Source organism: Sphaerodactylus townsendi, linkage group LG04 (assembly GCF_021028975.2).
Source record: "Sphaerodactylus townsendi isolate TG3544 linkage group LG04, MPM_Stown_v2.3, whole genome shotgun sequence".
NCBI lineage: Eukaryota > Metazoa > Chordata > Lepidosauria > Squamata > Sphaerodactylidae > Sphaerodactylus > Sphaerodactylus townsendi.
This window is the reverse complement of record NC_059428.1, coordinates 123516937-123535652: the sequence shown is the minus strand read 5'-3', so window position 1 is coordinate 123535652 and position 18716 is coordinate 123516937. Positions and strand designations below refer to the sequence as shown.

At 41.5% G+C, this 18716-nt stretch overlaps 1 protein-coding gene across 1 annotated transcript in view; it reads left to right on the top strand.

The window, feature by feature from the left end:
* The window catches only part of KLF5 (Kruppel like factor 5), a 33489-nt gene extending 17954 nt beyond the window's left edge, over positions 1 to 15535 (top strand). Inside the window, exons 4-5 of the mRNA XM_048494479.1 lie at positions 9949 to 10568; positions 10734 to 15535. Coding sequence (XP_048350436.1) covers positions 9949 to 10139 — 191 coding nt within the window. The 3' untranslated portion in view covers positions 10140 to 10568; positions 10734 to 15535. The remainder of the gene's footprint in view (positions 1 to 9948; positions 10569 to 10733) is intronic.
* Positions 15536 to 18716: the final 3181 nt, after the last annotated feature.

Below are 18716 nucleotides of genomic sequence, written 5' to 3'. Positions count from 1 at the left end.
AAGGTTAGGAAGTCCCTCTCTGGACTGAAATCTGCCCATCCACATGCTTCAGTGGATCCACACCCATAATTACTGGGATTTCCTTAATAGGTCAGCCGGATGATTTCATTTGTTCAGAAGATTTATCTTCTGTCCTTCTGCCCAGTCAGAGCCACCGAGGCAGCCAGCACTTAAAGCAAGGCTTCTGAAAGAAATATTTAAAAATTAAAACCAAAGCTAAAATACATATGCAAAGATACTTAAAACATAGGCAGGGAGGAGAGATTGTAGAAGGAATATCAGATGGAACTACAGAAGACAGCGATGTGAGGGGACTTGTCCATCTTAGGACTTGTGTGGAGGACTGTTCTGGCCCATGCTATTTGTCTGTTTGTCATGACTTGAGGAATAAATGGTTTTTTTGCTTCTCTTGAGCCACCATTTTCAAGCTGGGTTTCGGGGCTTGTCAACAAGAAGATGGTTAATGAGCAAGCAACCGTTTCTAATACAGACAGTCATTTTCTGTAGTGTACAGATGTCCTAGTTATGTTGTAGAGAAGTGTCCAACTCTGGTGCTTCAGATGTTCATGTATTGGCCATGACAGCAGGGGCTGATGGGAATTGTAGTCCATGAACATCTGAAGTGCCCGAATTGGACACCCCTGTTCTAGAGCATCTTCTCATTGGATCAGTTATAGGAAGGATACATAGGCCTAGTCAGTAGCCCTCTTCTCCCATCTGAGTAATTTGGAATAAACTTCAGGGCATGTGTAAGTCAGTGCACAAAATGATCCCTGAAATAATTTCAAAAACAGTTCCTCACATCTTGGAGCTCCCAATGTTTGCGAGCCATTCTAGATGCTTGGCCACAGTAAGGAAACGGTGCACACTGTCTGTTGCAGGAAGCTATTATTTTGGATGGTTTCATAAGCATGGCCTGGGCACAGCGCACACCATAATAATGTCTGTTTGAGCAAAAGTATGGGTTGTTTTCGTTTCTGTTTTTTTTTGCTGTATAGCACACCCAAAAATAGATCCAGCTCCGTGGGTTTACAGTCCTTAATTTAGACTGAAGTAAAACGAAAAGCTAAAAAGAAAGGGGGGCCTGAAAGCAATTAGACGCAGAGCAGCTGAAATAAGTCTTAAGACATTTTAAAAAGAGAGAGATAATCAAGTGAATATTGTGTGGTAAAGATAAGGAGCAGTAAGAGAGAAAACGTTTGAAGTAGGGGAAGAGAAGCAGGTTTTGAGAGGCAGTAAAGACGGTAAAGCCTGAAGAGAATAGTGTTCTTACAACTTTAAAAATGGAGGACGATGATGACCATTTGTCCACAGAATAAATGTCCTTTTCACCTGAATACCCTAAAACTTACCGTTTGACTGGTCTGTTTGCACAAGTGCTTGTGTACACACACAATTTTATTGTTTAATGGACCCGAATATTGCCTTCTCATTCAACTCAGAAAACATAACCCCACCCTGTGAATTAAAACGTTCTCCTTTTTTAAGACGGGGGTGGGGTCTAACAGAATAACAACGCTGAATAACTGAGGTGTATGCAAGTTTGCTGGACAGGTGAAGGCCAGGGTTGCCAATATCCAGGTGCAGGCGCAGAGGTCTGCTGCAACTACAGTTGATCTCCAGGCTACAGACATGGCAGTGTCATAGGGCAAACTCTATGGTATACCATAGAACCTGGGCGAAATCCTTCCCCAGAGTCCCCCCTCTTAAGGCACTGCCCCCCCCCAATCTCCAGGAATTTCTCTGGATGAAATTGGGAACCCTAAGAGAGCCAGATAATTTGCTGCTGTTGCAAATCTATGGGTGGGGCAGGGTGTTTGGGATTCTCATATTTTATTCTTCCCATCCAAGGTACAAGGTAGAGGAACCAGAGATTTTTTAAGACTCGGCGTGGATACAGAAATCTAGTTGCTGTGCGGTCCAAGTGTACTTCCAAGGGCTGAACTTCATACCTCACTATGTAAAACCTATTTTTGAAAGCAGAGGGGAAACAACAGTTCTGAATATTTATATATAGTCCTTGTCCTGAGCACCCATAGTGCACCACACATGTTTTTCCTGTCATCCTGACAGCATCCCTGTCAGGTTCTCTGCCCATATTAGAGATGTCAGAATGGTGCTGAAGCCGCAGTTACAGTGATTTGTCCAAGGCCACCCAGTGACCTCTTGGCTGAGGTGAGATTTCAGTTAGGTGCTTCACAGCTCCACCTCGGTGGCTAGCAGTATTGATTAAATATTTGGTCTTCGTTCTGCAAAATCTGCCTTTTCTCTTTCGGATACGTCCATTTGTAGCTCCCTCCTCAGAAATTGCTTAGATACTGTTAAGTGGACCCATTCCTTGTTACCTTTGCCATTCCACCTCCTTGCAGAATCAGACAGAAAACTCCTCAGAAAAGAGAGCCAGATACCAGCTTATATTATTCTTCGAAACACTGTGGCACTGATAGCAACATTTATGGAACCTACAATTACATGGTAGTTTCTGTAAAATCCTGAAAACTAGACTTCATTTCTGAAAAAAAAAATCAAACTTCTAGTCCTCATGTTTTTGAAAAATAAATATGTTATAAGGTTTTCATGAATGGGGGAAGGAATCTGAAGAGGCGGGGTGCTATGTGGTTTCCGGACTGTATGGCCGTGTTCTAGCAGCATTCTCTCCTGACGTTTCACCTGCAACTGTGGCTGGCATCTTCAGAGGATCTGATAGTAGGAAAGCAACTTGCTTTCCTACTATCAGATCCTCTGAAGATGCCAGCCACAGTTGCAGGTGAAACGTCAGGAGAGAATGCTGCTAGAGCACGGCCATACAGCCCGGAAACCACACAGCACGCCAGTGATTCCGGCCGTGAAAGCCTTCAACAATAAATGTGAAGAGGGTTTCTTGAAGGGAGAAAATCCCTTTCCCTATTTCCGTGTATATAGTTCATCTTCTTTCAAAGTCCCCTCCCTGTGTCATATGTTTGAGTTGCAGCTCCTTTTGTTTGACAAAAAATGCAAAGAAAACGATGCGCTCTGTTTACTCACTTCTACCTGTTCCCCCCCCCCCAAAATAAACTCTAGGGTTCAAAAGCAGACAGATGGTTTCGAACGCCAACTCCAAAGCCGAGGATTTTCCTTGCCTTTTCTTTTTTTCCTGAGGGTAGGATTCTATCACCCATGACAACGTTCATTGTTGATAAAACAACATCCAAAGCAGAAATTATGATATCGTTTACAGGGCAAAGTATGTAACGTATTTTTAGTCTATCTCAGCATGATTCAAGAGCTGAAACCGAGGACAGGCGGTACCATGGCACCAAGGAGATATTTATGGACTAATGTTGATATGGTATAATGTTGGAATACCTGGATATGGGGCGCCCTACTCAGTAGCATTTGTCTTAACACAGGTTCCTTTGATGTCTCCTTATCTGTATCATCTGTATCTGCTCGATAAATAGGTTTCCCCCCCAGCCCCGTTCCCCAAGTTTCCTTTTCTTATCTTGCACAGCGCTGTCTTGTTCTAAAGCAATTCCAAGTTAAATGTTGGTGTTCAACTAACAATTTTGCATAAACGTATTCCACGTGCTGTCCAAACTCTCTTCTTTTCTTTTCCTTGCTTTGAAAAAATAAATCTGCTAGCGAGAAGCAACACAGATGAGCCGTTTTCAAAGAATTCAAAATTACATTTTGTGATCTCTTGAAGCCTAACAAAATATTTGAAACCTGTGAGACTGGAAGAAGATGATGCAGAAATCCAATTAGAGTTATGAATCCCCCCTCCACCCTCCTGTTGAAACATAACTTAAAAGGAAAACGATTCTGTTTTCCCAGAAGTGCTGTGTATAATATTTCTGGCTTTGGAAGAAAGAGCCAGAGTGTTCTTCCTTGGCCAAAGTTTGGTACCAGCTTCCTCCATGCTGTTTTAGCTGAACAGTGTTGACATTTTAACAAATCCTGTGGAAGCTGTTCTAAAGTGGAGGAGGTGTGCTGGTTTCTTTTTTCCTTTTTTTTTTTTTAGAAAAACCTTTTACAGTGAAATATCTGTTTTAATACAGAAACCATGTTCCAGAAGCAAGAGTTTCAGCCCCAGTCGTATTTGACCGATGGCATTCTTGGGTTTCACGGTCTCTCCATGTTCATTCTAAATTTCTGGAGGAGAATCAACTATTTTTCCAAGACTTTGCCGCTTCTGTATTTTGTACAATCCTTAAGTAACACAGGAGTCACTTAGCTGTGAAGCCCATGCGAGAAGCGAAGAAAGAGCTCAGTGTCCCCTTGCTTTTTAAGCAAATAAATCTTGTTAACCTCGGATTCCTGTGCTTCTTAAAACTCAGCATAGCAAAGAAATAGAGTAAGTTTTAAAATAACTTGAAACAGTTCCCACTTTGGAACTTGGGCCAATTTTTTCTCCTTTCATCTAAATGACAGAAAAGTATGTAGAAATGTATGAGAGATATGACCAAAGTATGGTCTTTTAGAGCAGTTCTAAACAGAGTTGACAGCCTTCTAAGCCCACTGGAAGGGTATAATTCTGCTTAGATCTTGTTCAGTCTTTACTTTTCCTCTGGTCATTTGACTCTACAGTCATCCTCAGTAGTCCTTTCCTTTCCAAGAAGACCTTCTAAGTTGACTTGTTAAGCTGTTCTTTTCCCCTGAGCACTACTGCTTTTCAGTACTGAACGGAAAAGTAATAATAAAGGAATATGTCAAGGCGAAGAAACCACAGTTACAGATCTGAATATTCAGCTGCAATTCAGGAAAGGTGTGTGTGCACACACACACACACACACACACACACACACACACACTTTTGTTCTCTCAAATTCGTCCCAAGGCATTTGTGTGTCTTAAGAAGCATTACCTATTTGGATGTCTAAGGAAGCATTACCTATTTTGGAAGTGCTTCAGTTTTATGATTTGTATATGTGCGGTAGCATAATTGTAGGAAACAACTTTCTGGCGGTGGTCTATATAGTTTAGCATCCTGATTTACACAGTGGCCAACCAGTTATCTAGGTCAGGGTATAGAGTGCAAGGCCTTCCTTGGTTTACCCTCTGGTTCTGCCTCTGAAAGTGAACATTTTTTTAGTTGCCATTGCTAGTGGTCCCTGACCAACCCAAACTCCATTAATCTAATTCCTTTTAATGCTCTATGTTCATAACCATCACTACATCCTCCGGCAGCAGAGTCCACCTTTTAATCACTTGTTGATTAAAATTATCTGTGATTTCAGCAATTCTCTGTGAATTTGATCTATGTAGATGAGATGGCTTCTTTTAGGGGTTTCTTTTTCTTTGCCTTCAGAACCCTCTTAAAAACCTACTTCTTCCTGAAGTGAAATCTTACACAGTCTCACAAAAGTCCCATTAAAACAACTTTCTGAAAAAACATGTACAAAATTAGCTTGTATATGTGTACACATCTATCACCAGTTGACTTTGTTTCCTTCTTTCTTTGTCTTTCAGTACACTGGAACTAACTATAAGCTTTGCAGAGCAAGGAATTTGTTTGACTTCTGTTACTCAGCAAAGCACCATGTATACTACTCTTCCTCTGTTCTTTTGAATGCAGGCTTTTATCTTGCCCAGCCATAGAAATGGTAATACAGTGTGGTTACCCTGACTGGCCTGATCTTGTCAGATTTTGGAAGCTAAGCAGGATCAACTGTAGCTAGTATTTGGAAGGGAGACATCCGAGGAATACTAGGGGTGTGATGTGGAGGCAGGCAATGGCAAACCGCCTCTGAATGTCTCCTGCCTTGAAAACATCCTCTTGAGGTCACCATGTCAGTTATGACTTTTGATGGCAGAACCCCCCCCCCCCGGTGATGGCAGAACCCCCCCCCCGATGGCAGTTTGGGGTTTTGATGGCAGAACCCCCCCCCCCTCGAGTGGCAGTTTGGGATACTCGTAGCTCATTGTGGGTTAAGAGTAACTACAGGACTGGAAAGAGAAGACACACTAAGGGAAGGGTGTGTCAGGCAAAAAGAAGAGGTTTGATTTATACCCTGCTTCTCTCCACCATAATAAGTCTCAGAGGGGCTTACAAACTCCTTCCCTTCCTCTCCTCACAACAGGCACCTCCTGTAGAAGTAGCAGGTCTCCTGAGAGAGTTCTCTGAGAAAAAAACTTGACTAATGGCCCCAAGATCACCCCAAAGCAGTGGGCTTCCATTGCATATGAGTAGGGAAATAAACCTGGTTCACCAGCTAGGAGTCCACCTGCTCTTAACCACTACACCATACTAGCTCATTAGCAAGTGGCTAATATGGATAAAGAATTGAGATTGTGGTAAAAGAACATTCCCTTAGAAAATATTTCCCCTTCCACTACTGCAGCCTGATGGCAAAGTGGTCATTGTTCATATAGTATATTTATATCACAATACCTTCCAAAGAAGGGCAGGGTACTTTGTTCTTTACCCACCTGCATTTTATCCTCGCAAGAACTCTGTGAGGTAGGTTAGGCTGAGAGAAAGTGACTGATCCAGGCCTACTCAAAACTCTTCATGGAACTTGGATCTCCCAAATTGTAGTCCAGTGCTACAACAGACTGGCGGTAAACCAGTTTCAAGATAATAGCAACTTTAGATTATAAATGTGAGCCCTTTACAATTGAATTCTTTATGAGAACCCTTTGTACTTGAAAAACTATTATGTTGAGGAGAAATTAGGTAGGACCCCTTTTTCTTGACAGATGGTGTCCATGAATAAGGGAATTAAGTGGTACAGGTTGCCCTATGTCTGCAGTTGGAGTCTAGGTCTTACATGGTGGTCATCTATTAAAAAAGCTTTTGACAGCGGCAGTGAAAAAGTTGTATTTTCATGACAGAAATGCTGAATTCCTTGATAACAGATGGAAACTCTGCCATCTCAGATATAACATTCTCAAGTCTAATTGCACAAGCTTCTTGTGAGTAATGACAGCAAATATTTCTCCCCATCCCAGCCTTTCTATGAATACTCTTCTCCTTATTTCAACAAACATAGTTATGAATTTTATAGGTGTTCTTAAAAATATCCCACTTAGGGCTCCAAATTAAATGACCGTATATTTAGCAATCGATGACAACATGTTCCAAACCAACTGTTAAAAGCTGTGCAATTAAAAACTATATTGGGCGTGTACATAAATCTGCGGTGAAAAAATTCAGAGGTGTTAAGTATCATATGTGCCAATTGAAGTTGTTGGGATTTTCAGGTACTTGTCACCTGTGAATATTTGGCTAGTTGTACCACTGGATGTAGGGCACCAATTTGAAAGCTTGGGGGCCTTATTTTTCCTGATACCTTGAAATGGCTAGTAAATTACACATCAACCGTACCTCCCAAAACCCTTTAATCTGTTATTGTATCATAAACATACTTCAGGCTTTTGGCACAGAATTTCTCTTCCTGAGATACCAAAGCCAAGTTGCCAGATCTTTTGTGTGTATCTCTCTGTGTTTGTGTAGGGAAAAGCTTTTAAAAGATCAAAACCAAATAAGGAAGGGCTGTCCAATTCACATAGGACGTGATTTCTGTGTAGCTCATATAGAACTTCTTCTTGGCTCCTGGGTATGTAGATATTTTCCTTCCAACCTGCCTGTAAGCCACAAGACTGAGATTTACTTGCAACCAATTTTAGCTGGATCAGGACCTTTGTGTTTGCTTCCTCTGTTCTGGCAAGTTGTGCCTCCTGCAGATATCTCCTGTTTTTCTGAATAGCCCTCCTCCCTCCTTGTTTGGTTTGTGTCCCTAGAACTTCTCACCCCAATCCTGGAAGAATGTCCCTAGAGTTTGAGTTTTCAAATGCTTGCTTTAAAAAATAATAATAAAGTAGCAGTTTTTGATGGTCATTGCAACATTGCTGTGAAGAAGGGTGAAGGCTGAGTTTTTCATATAAAAGCGGCTGAAATACGAGCAGTTTCTACAACATCCAGCACCATGTTAAGAGGAAAGCACATCCTGTGTTTGTATTGTCAGGCAAATTTAGGGATGAGGTGACTCTTGCAGGAAGGGAGCGGAACACAGGGGGTAAAAAATCAAATGAGATGCCTATTCTTTTATGGAGTGAGTAGGATAATTCTTAAAACCAGATTTTACTCACTCAGAATATTGTAAATTGTTATTTAAAAAAATGAACAGTCTAATACACCATAAGGTAGTTCTTCTGTATACTGGCTGCATGCACAACATATTTTCCAAAGACATGTTTAAGTGTGACTTAACTTTGTCTACACTTAATATACTATAAAATGTACAAAGATTATGAACAAATTCACTGTTACAGGATAAACTTGATAAGTAAATGTGCTGTTAGTTTTGTGACCGTTCTCTGTCCAAATAATACAGTTTTGTTTACTATTGAAATTGTGGGTCCCCCCACCCCATTTTCAACTTCCATGTTTTCCTACCTTTCAGGAGGGGTGTGCTGAAGTAGGCAGGGCTGCATCAGTTTACAGTGCTCTCTCGGTGGTTCTGGTCATCTTCACAGCTGTGCTTATAGAAAACTACTTTCGGATTTCCTAATAAGACACACAGTGCCATTTTACATGCCACCATACATAATTGTATATCATTTTACAGCTGGAAAATATGCGTGAACTTGCTAAGAAAGTATTGCATTCCCCCCCTCCAAATTCTAGTTTTCCAAGAAATAAAAAACAAAACCCTTCCCCTCCCATGTCTTCCAAAATTTTCAGAAATGTTCACACTTCTACTCTCTCTGATGCTCCCCTTCCAACTATGCTTTGAATGTGGAAGCAAGAACCCAAAAAAGGTTTTGGGGAGCCGTAGGAGAGTTTTGGTAAGCAGGGGATAGTTCCCTGTAAATGCACTGATTGTGTTACCTTGATAAACGTATATTTGGCAGTATTCTGCCAGGCCTGTGATTGAGGACAGCAGTGGTATTCCACCTTATTCCCACCCCTTCCTATTTTCTTTTCTCTTCCCTTCCCTTCGCCATCCTTCCTTCCTTTCTTTGAGTCCAGCGTGAATGGAGTTCGTGGAAATGTTTTTTGTTGTTCCTCTCCTTAAATGATTGTGGTGCTGGATTGTTGATTTTATGACTTTTATGTGATTTTATTGTACTTGTTACGTTTTTATGTTGTACGATACCCTAAGCCCACATGGGGAAGGGCTTCTCCTAAGTTGAGTTGTTGTTGTTGTTGTTGTTGATGATGATGATGATGATGATGATGATGATGATGATGATGATAATAATAATAATAATAATAGGGTCACTTCTCTAGATTTACCACAATAGTTAGGGACAGGCAGGGCCTTAATTTGTTTAGTCTTTTTGTCTACTGTCTGTGTACTGTGTCTGCTGTCTGTAGAAAATATAATTTGTATGAATCTACACATATATCCATATTACCTAGGGGCTACCTGTCAACCACTTTGTATTCTATCAGGTTCCCCATACTGGAGTCTAAAAAACCAGTGGATTCTGGGTTCTCTCAGGTCCCATCCAGAAGAACAGTGTTTTCAAATAAAAATTTGCCAGCCCTAGAGGCATACCAGATGTATATATCTCTGGATACCATTTTCTAAATGCCAGATGCTTGGAACAATCTAGGAATGACTGTTCCTTTCACGCCTGGCTCGTAACTCCCCCAGTAACATGGCATCTGGAAAGCCAGTGTGGGAAACAGGATTCTGGACTAGGCGGATGTTTGGTCTGATGTAGCTGGTTAGCTTGTTGTGTTACGATCCTCTGCCTGGGTAAATGAAGTCCTAAATATACCTAATTGAAGTGGAAAAAAAACACACTGGAAAAATCTCTCCCCTTTAGAAGGCAGCTACAGCAGAATGATGTTCGGTTGTGCTGTATGACTAGGCTTGTCAACTCTGGTTTCGGAATCTTTTTTGGCGGGGAGAAATGTGTGTGCTCCCAATTAATTGGGTTGGGATCTTACTTAGTGTACTTGGATGGCAAGAGTGACTGATGACTCTATTTCTATGCCCTTTTGAATGTTTCTAGGAGAGAAGCCATACAAATGCTCCTGGGATGGATGCGACTGGAGATTTGCTCGCTCTGACGAGTTGACCCGCCACTACAGGAAGCACACCGGAGCCAAGCCATTCCAGTGTGCATTATTCTGTCGCGGCAATCGGCTCAGCCCCCCGGCCCTGCACCACTTGGCCCTGCACATGAAGAGACATCAGAACTAGGCCGGGACTTCTCTGTCACGAAGGCTGTTGAGTGGTATCTATGCAACGTCCTAGTGACTCGACTTTGAGCGTATATTTTCTAAAGTTAGAAATTTAGAGTTAAGTATTTGCGTATGGACTCTTCTGCATTTTAAAACAGGAAAGAAAAAAAACACCAGAAACTGGAAATGTATATTTTGTATATTTATGAGGAAACAGGGAAGACACTGTGTTGCCATTCTTGGAAAGTGTCCTGCCATTTTAAGGCTGTGCAGACTGGCTTTTCACAAGGTTTTCATCTCAGGGCCACCTACCATGATCCATATTTTGCAGACATGGCCCAGTTAGTGCCACATATGTACACACAAACAAAAAACGCTGTTGGAATTGGTTGAAAAGCTGCAGTTCACATGAATGTCCAAGGCAGGATTCTGTCGTTTTATAGTTTCAGTCTTATTCAGGGTCAGATCCCAGTAAGTTTCTCCAGATGTTTCAGGAACTTCTACATATTCCCATCAAGCCTTCACCAGCATGGCCAATTGGCCATGCTGACAGAGGCTGATGGGAATTGTAGTTCCTGAACATCTGGAGAGCCGCAGGTTCCCTACCCCTGAGCTAGCTATTCAGGCTTTCGGATAACATATTCTGACAAGTTGTTTCCTCTTGTCCGTGGACACGAAAATGACTGTAGGCATAGCTGCACCACAGACTTAAAACTGATTCAGTGTTCGAATCACTTTTCCCAGAAACCATGGGCACTCTGGGAGAGACGGATGTTCTCTGCCCCACCAGTCTCCAGTTCTGTGATTCCTTGGTGCAGGGGAAACACAGCAGTAAAACTGATACAAGCTGAACCAAGACTTGCCCTAGCTCATGTCTGCAAAATGTGATTTGGGAAGTGCCCCTAACTTTAAGTATTATGTCTCAGATGCTCTGGTATCTATATTTTAAGTGTCCTGACCAAAACACTGTTTTTCTTATCTAAGCAGTGTTTAGGAAATATAACTTAATTTGATTTTACAGCCAAACAAAAATTTTAAGGACAAGCCACGATTTATTTTTCTGTAAGAATTTTACTGGATGTTTTTAATACTTGTGTTATATTTTATATTTTTTTCCCTTTCTGTGGAGATGAGCTATATAGAGAGAAATTCATAAATAGCCATAGAACAAAACGTTCTGTATGTTGCATGTTTGTTATGACAAAGATTTTGTAAATATGCAAATCAGCTTTTAATGTTTATTACAAATGAGTTTTTTTTGTTTTTTAAAGAAGAAAGTTGGCTGCAGAAGTCACAGTCATTTTACTTTTGATAGTTTAACATGGCACATCTCTAATTCATTCATTTTAAATACCTCTCAAAATGGTACCATCTTGGCTGTCTTCAGTAAGTTAGCCATTCAAACACTTTTTTCGTTTCTTATTCACACAGATGTGATGCACTGATTATTCCAAACAGGATCAATTTTTTTTTACTTAGATATTTAAAAAGACAAAACATTTGCAACATATAAACTGTAAAGTAGCTACTGGAAGTTTAAATAACAAGGGTGGGTATGATACACAAACCATCAAACCTCTTAATATAAGCTAAACTGAATATTGCTTTAAAAGGAAGGATGTGATTTTTGAATATTAAACCTCTAACCTGGCTGAACACAACTGAACAAATTCCATGTGAATATTGGCTTTTATCCAACTGTGATTATGCCCCAGCCCAAGCCACATGTATATGACCCATGCAAATAAGCTACAGTTGCACCAAACAGCTGTTTTGGGGGAGTAACAGCTGCTGGTGCAGTTCTGCAGGTTTTTTGGGAGTACTGCATGCATAATTGCAAGATGAAGTTAGGGAGCTGAGCACCCAGCACCTGTCTGTGTGTTTGTGATTTTGTGATTTCCCACCATCCAGCGATGCAGAAGCCTGTTTCTATGAACCCATGACTGTATGCAGCATTTCAGGCAAAAGACTTTCCTTAATTAAGTTGTAAACATTTTTTAAAGGTTATTGGGCAAATGCATTGTCGCTCCAATGGCGTAGGTCCTCTGTTGAAGAGGTTCTGAACAGCACACCCTGGCTTAGTTCAGTCATCACACAAAACCATGGTTTGTTTCCACTGTGGTTCACTTGTGCAAATCTTGATTTGCCTCAACAAGTTCTGGGTTAATTGACTTCTCTCTACAGTTTGGACAGATGGTAGTTAAGACTGAGTACATTTAATAAACCAGGTTCTCATATGTCTGATCTTTGATGGATCTCATTCAACCACAGTTAGTGGAAAGATGTTGGCATTCAGTCACACTGGTCCCATTCAATTTGATTACACCTGGATTTGGTGCAGTTTCTGAGCTGAGCCAAGTTCTTGCCCGTTCTTGTCAAGCCTTCATCTTCCCCCCTCTTCCAGTTCTCTTCTCTTGAAACTGGTAGGAAGGCAGCACCATTTTGAACTGCTTCTGCCTGTGTATATCTTTATATTACAGCGGAAATATCCATCTTTGTGACCCTGTGTAGTCGTGGCCAAGAAGGAAAAAGAAAGAATGAACCTCAAACTTGTGCCAAATGTTTAGGAACTGAATACCAATGCCCATTCTTTTATGAAGGTAACATAGTTCTATTTTATTCCCAAATTAGAAAAATGGTCTCAAGTTCTAGATACTTAAACTGTACATCAAATAGCACAGTTCTGGACAGTATTTTAAGATATCAGAAATTCCTGTAGGTTACAGTCAAGTTCAGATGTAGAAGTGGAACAGCTGCTGGGAAAAAGTATGAAGTACTCCAAGGGGTGTTTACTCTCTTATTTTAGGAATAAGCTACATGGCAAAGTAGTGGGGGAAATCAAAGATGTTTCCTTAAGCACATATGTAAAGATTCTGGACTTTCCCGCTGCCTTTGCCTGGATTATACTCATATTCTTTATTTAGGGCCTGGTTTACACAAGTCTTTGTGTGAATTCCTAGTCTGACATCCCACACTCTTGTGTGTCCACCAGATTTTCTTGAGCTTCTCAGATCTCTTGTGGAAATTCCAGGAAACCTGAAATGCTCTTTCAAATGTATTTCAGGTTTCCTTTTTTCCAACGGCACATATAATCTGATTTTTCTTTAAATACATCCATTCTGATGAGGTTTTAGGCAACCCAACACGCCCATTGAAAGCCAGAGCCCTGGAAGAGCACAAGCTTAAAATAGGAGAAAGGGCCGAGCTTTACTGATGGAAACACATTATTGAAATGTACTGGGTATTTCTGTATTCAGTTCCATACATCTTTCAACAAGGAAGCAGTTTGAGGTTCATTGCTAAGCTTTATCATGAATATATAGCATTACTAAGATCATCTGAGCATTGCAAGCTTGGGTTTAGTAACAGGCACAGTTCAAGCCAATGATTCTTAAATCGGCTGGCATTTTTTGCTTCCTTGTTACCCAGTGCAAGCACCCAGAGTTTGTTACGTAAACTGAATTGGGATAACAGTTTCAAGAATTGGACAATTCCCCACCTAACCCAAATTACCCTTTGCTGCCAGGTGGGAATTTGGTGTATGTTTGTCTCCAAAAAAAAAAAAAATGGATGAAGAGATTAAAACTAGGAGCTTCATTTGTAGAAGTTGTTCAGATTATCTCCGCTAGTGATCTCCAACATGGTGCTTGTGGGGCCCTGTGATGCCCCCGAAGAGATTTCCTTGTGCTCATTTTCTTCTTTCCCAAAGCAAATGATCAGTTTTGGCTTTCTTTCATTTTGGAGCAGGAGATGCTTCAAGAAAGGGAGGAGGAGGAGGAGGGCATGCTCATTCAGAAGCAGCTGATGAAACTAGGTTTGGTATTTCACAACTGGGCCCAGTACCCCATGACAGCCATTTTGTGGAAGTGCCCTATACTCAAAAATTCCAAAAGTGCTCAAAAAGACTGAGTCCCAAAGATCTGTCAAAACTAATTAACAGTGCAATCCAGAGGGGGAGTAGTTGCGCCAGGGGCCTAAGAGGCCAGCAATCCAACATTGATGCTCCCCCTGCAGAAGAGGTCTATGGGCTACACCACTGTTTTTGCTGGAGTCAGTTGGCTCTGGCAAATGGGGGTGTTCCAAGGCTGAAAGGGCTCAAGACGTTAACTAATGCTGGCCCCGCTCTGGGAATGCTCCTTTTAGTTCTGGTTCAGGGCCCTGTGCCATGGAGTGCTGCCATTATGGCTGCCCTGGTGCTCGGACATCACACTGCCACGTGGCTCCCCAACACCAGTGTAAGTGCCCTGACTCCAGCATCAGTGGCCCTTTCACTGGCACAAGTGGCATTCATGTCAGCTTCATGCTGCTTCCTGAACGGGTTTGCCACCCCCCTTGGAATGTGCTGTAAGCCATGCAGGTTAAGGCTACGATCCAGGAAAGTGCACAGCACACAGTGCCTGTGCAGCAGGGTTGCTCATTCCCTGGTTGATAAGGCGTTTTAGAAATTGATGGCAGAACAATAAGGTTGGGCCGTTTCACTTGTTACTTGGCCCCAAGGATCTACCTACCTAGGCCGAGGAGGGAATGGTCTCACTCCATGGTGAGCGGACTGGTTCCTAGTGCTACCCAAAAATGCAAAAGGCCTGGTGTGCACTCAAAAGCCCCCACAAGTGCTTATAGGGTCTCTCTGTGCTGCAAGCCATTGGCTTGGATCCAACAATATGCAAGCGGAAACACAAATTGACTTGACACAGTTGCCCTTGTGCTTCTCTTCCTCCATATCTCAGTGTCTAGATAGAAATTGGTTGACAACTTTTTTTGTGCCAGTGGAAACACAAGTGAGGATATTGCAGGTTGGACTTTGTGGCAGCCATTTGTGCTTTGTCCTTGTGTTCTACTTGTACGAGAGCCCAAAAGCAAAATTTGTGCAGGCTCCAACCCATTGAGACGTAGTGCCACACTGTCAAACCAAAGGGTAGCGCTACAGTAACTAAATGACATGCCAAAAAAAAAAATGTGTCTCAAAGCAAAACTTTGTTCAGATATTGTTTGTGTCTTTTATTTATTTTTTTGTGGTATATGATAGACATTTTTTAGAAAAACAATTTTTTTCCATAAACTTGATAAATTAAAGTTGTTATAGCTTTTTAAAAAAAGTTAAAAAAGCATTGCTCTTAACTGTAAATAGTTGATGGGGAGGAAAAAAGATGTATATAATTTTTTTTGTAAGGCTTCAAATGTTTAGTTATTTTTTTTGGGGGGGGAGACCCCCAAAGCATATATTGGTTGCTGTTTTGCTGCTTCCCCTCATTTCTTCTTTTTTCTTCCTTGGTCCTTATTTTTTTATGGTGATATATCCTATGCAAATGATCAAGCAGACAGCTGTATCTTTGTTGAAAGAGAATGAAATGGTTTATATATAAATATATATATAAAAAGACTTTCTTTTGGAAAATAAATCAAAAGTGCCTAAAACGTGTGTTCTCTGTGTTGAAATGTGTGTGACTTCTAGCAAGCGTGGCGCAGGAAGTGATGCGACACTGTTGCGGTGCCTCATGACACCAGTCACGTTACAGGAAGAGAAAGAGCTCTGCCTGTGGTGAAAACCCCCACCCAGTGGTCTCCCTTCACTATCCTGCTGGAGAGGCAGGAGGCAGTGGCACCACCCATGGTGTTGAAACATAACACACAAAGAGCAGGTCCATCCCCAAAATAACAACCACCAAAATGGTGGTTCTAAAGATGCTTGGGACCTAACAGTTGGGTTGAAAACAACTGCCCTACTACACACTAGTTTCAGACAGCTAAACTACACATTTTGACATTACCAGAGTTCAAAAATATCCATGATGAAGAATAGTTGGTCTTTTTTCCCATTTTTCTTAATGTCCTTTTTGTTATTCATATCCCACTTTCTCCACAATGGAGTTCCAGAGCAGTTTACATCCTACTCCTCTTTCCCATGGTGGAAACACAGTCTCTCAATATAGTGGGGAATATTCGCTTAGAGCAGACTGCTTGGTAATGTTGCAAGAGGCTGGGTAAGGAATCTTTAATGCCAATGTATATGAAGATCAGCTCTTAGAGGAAAATCCACAGAGGAATATAATGCCAATTAGGCAATCTTTATTGCAGGGATAAGGGGTTTACAGCATTTGATTCAATTCAATAAACATGCACACAGAGTTCCTAAGATATAGATAGGTTGGAAAATAGATTTGGAATATAAGGGGGAATGAGATATATGGGTAATACGACCTGATCACTGCATGAAGCAGGGTTCAGAGCCAAATGGCCTGTCATGCCCCCACAGAAGCCTTTGTTATTTTTTTAAATTAAGTTTAAGTTTCCCTTTAGCTAGCATGGGTTTAGTTCTCTGTATAGTCTTCAAAGGGAGAAATTTTAGTTAGCCCCTGTCCCTTTAAGAAGTTTCCCAAGAGGCAGTCTTCCTTTATTACCCAGTAATCCCCTTGTTCAGTCAGTTCAATGTGCCTAGGGAGTTGAAAGGCTGTAATATATGTTACATCCAATGGTGTATAGATAGCATAAATTTAAGATTAACAGAGATAGAATACAGATAAACGACTCAAGGAACCTAAAAAAAGCAAAGACGAGTGGACTTTCTTGAAAGAGCCAAGAAAGAATGAAGTCTGGGGCAGAACATGGCCAGCATTTGGTTCCAGATGGCAGTGTGTTGGGCACATTAACAAAGACAGAAAGGTGTCAATGGCACTGGGCAATTGGTTCTTTAGAGGGTAGGATATTTATAGGGTGAAGGACTACCTCTGGAGGTGACTGGATGGATTGTTTGAGAATAGAGTGCATTGTAAGGTGGTCAGAAGAAGTTAGTTACAGGAAGGAGTATCTGGGTTAAGATAATCAGAAGAGGCAATGACATCAGGAGTCTTGTGGCTGGAAATGAGTATCCATTCAGCAGGGCTACTGCATCATGTAGAGCACATATTCTTCCTTGGCTGTTCAGCAAAAAATGTGCTGATATGGCAAACAGGCTGAGAGCATGAGAGGCAGAAAACAATTCTTGTAGGTAGACCTGACTATTGGACTCCCCACCCCTGCAACGCCAGCATCACTCTTTAGGCTGGCATGCAGGCAGGGTTACCTGTGAGTAAACACCCCCCCCCCGCCATGCCAGGGCCATATGGTAACATCACCCTGCAAGTTTCCCCGGCAAGGGTGGGATTCGATCCCTGGGTCTCCCAGTACTACAGGGTAACTGCTACACAACAGTGGCCGTCACTTGTTAACGTGTTTGTAGTGATGTAAAGTGTGTGCCTCTCCTCAGGAAAGGAGGTTGACATTAATTGACCCAAGTTGTCCTACCATAAAGTCTGATAATACATGGTGGACATTATGCCCAGTAAATCACCTGAAGCATTGCAGTTTTGGAAAACAAACAGTGCAAAAGTTAATGATAATGACAAAGCATGTTCAGGACTTTCCATTTTATAATGCACCACTCTGTTCCCCTGACTCTCAACACGTCTTCTTCTATACGTATGAACCCATTTCTTGTGCAACAGGCTTCCATTAGTTCTGTATAGGATGTTGCAGCAAAAAGGGAGAAATATGCACATTCCAAGCATGGATCCCAGTTTGCAACATGTTTTCTTCATTTGTCTCCTTGAGGGTATACCCTGGCAAGGGGATCTCCATGTTCCCTGAGGCTCTGTGGGGTCACTAAACATCACCCACTTTTTTTTACTAGTATTCCCTCCAACAGTTGCTTTTAAAAATGTGATTGCAAAAGGCATAAGGCATTTTGTCATTTTCAGGAATGCCCAAAAAGGCCTTTTTTCGATAATACATTCCTTTGCTGGCAATAAAGCACATCTTGTAAACTTCTGTTATAGCTGGCAATTTTCAGCTAGGTTTTGTCATCTTCGATCAAGAGGTTTCCAAATGTTTTCAGTAAGCGTCCTTAGCCCAGCAGGAAAACAACCACAGGAGCCATCTAAACTTTCACTAGAACAGCATCAAAGTTCAGATTTTCTAAAAAAAAAAATGTTCAAACGAATAATGCCATCAACTTCACCATTTCTGAATATTCTGTAACTTTCAGAATCCAGACTTTGTTTATAAGAACTAGCCTGCTGGATCAGACCTGAGTCCATCTAGTCCAGCATTCTGCTACTCGCAGTGGCCCAGTTTCTTGGTATCTTATTAATATTGTCATATTAGCAAACCCATTATGTAAATTTTTGTGTACCCCCAAATGCTCTGGGACATGTACCCCAGGTTGGGAACCGCTGCTCTAGGCTGATCTTGCATCCACCAGGGGTTGGACTAAATCGCCTGTTTGGCTCCTTCCAGCTCTACGATTCTATAAGTGAACTTTGTCACACAATCTCAAACTAGAATAAATGTTATTCTTTAAGGTACAATGTCCCTTCTGTTTTTATTTTGCTACGCTAGACTAGCATGGCTACCTCACTGGTATTCGTCAGAGCCAGTTTTCCTAGCTACAGACAGTGGTGGGATTCAGCAGGTTCGCACCACTTCGGCAGAACCGGTTGTTAAAACAAGGCTTGTAAACAACCAGTTGTTAACTTATTTGAATCCCATCACTGGTTACAGATGCTTTACTTTATTCAATTTGGTGAAATGGAACAGAAGGAAGGGTTGCAATTTTGGAAGA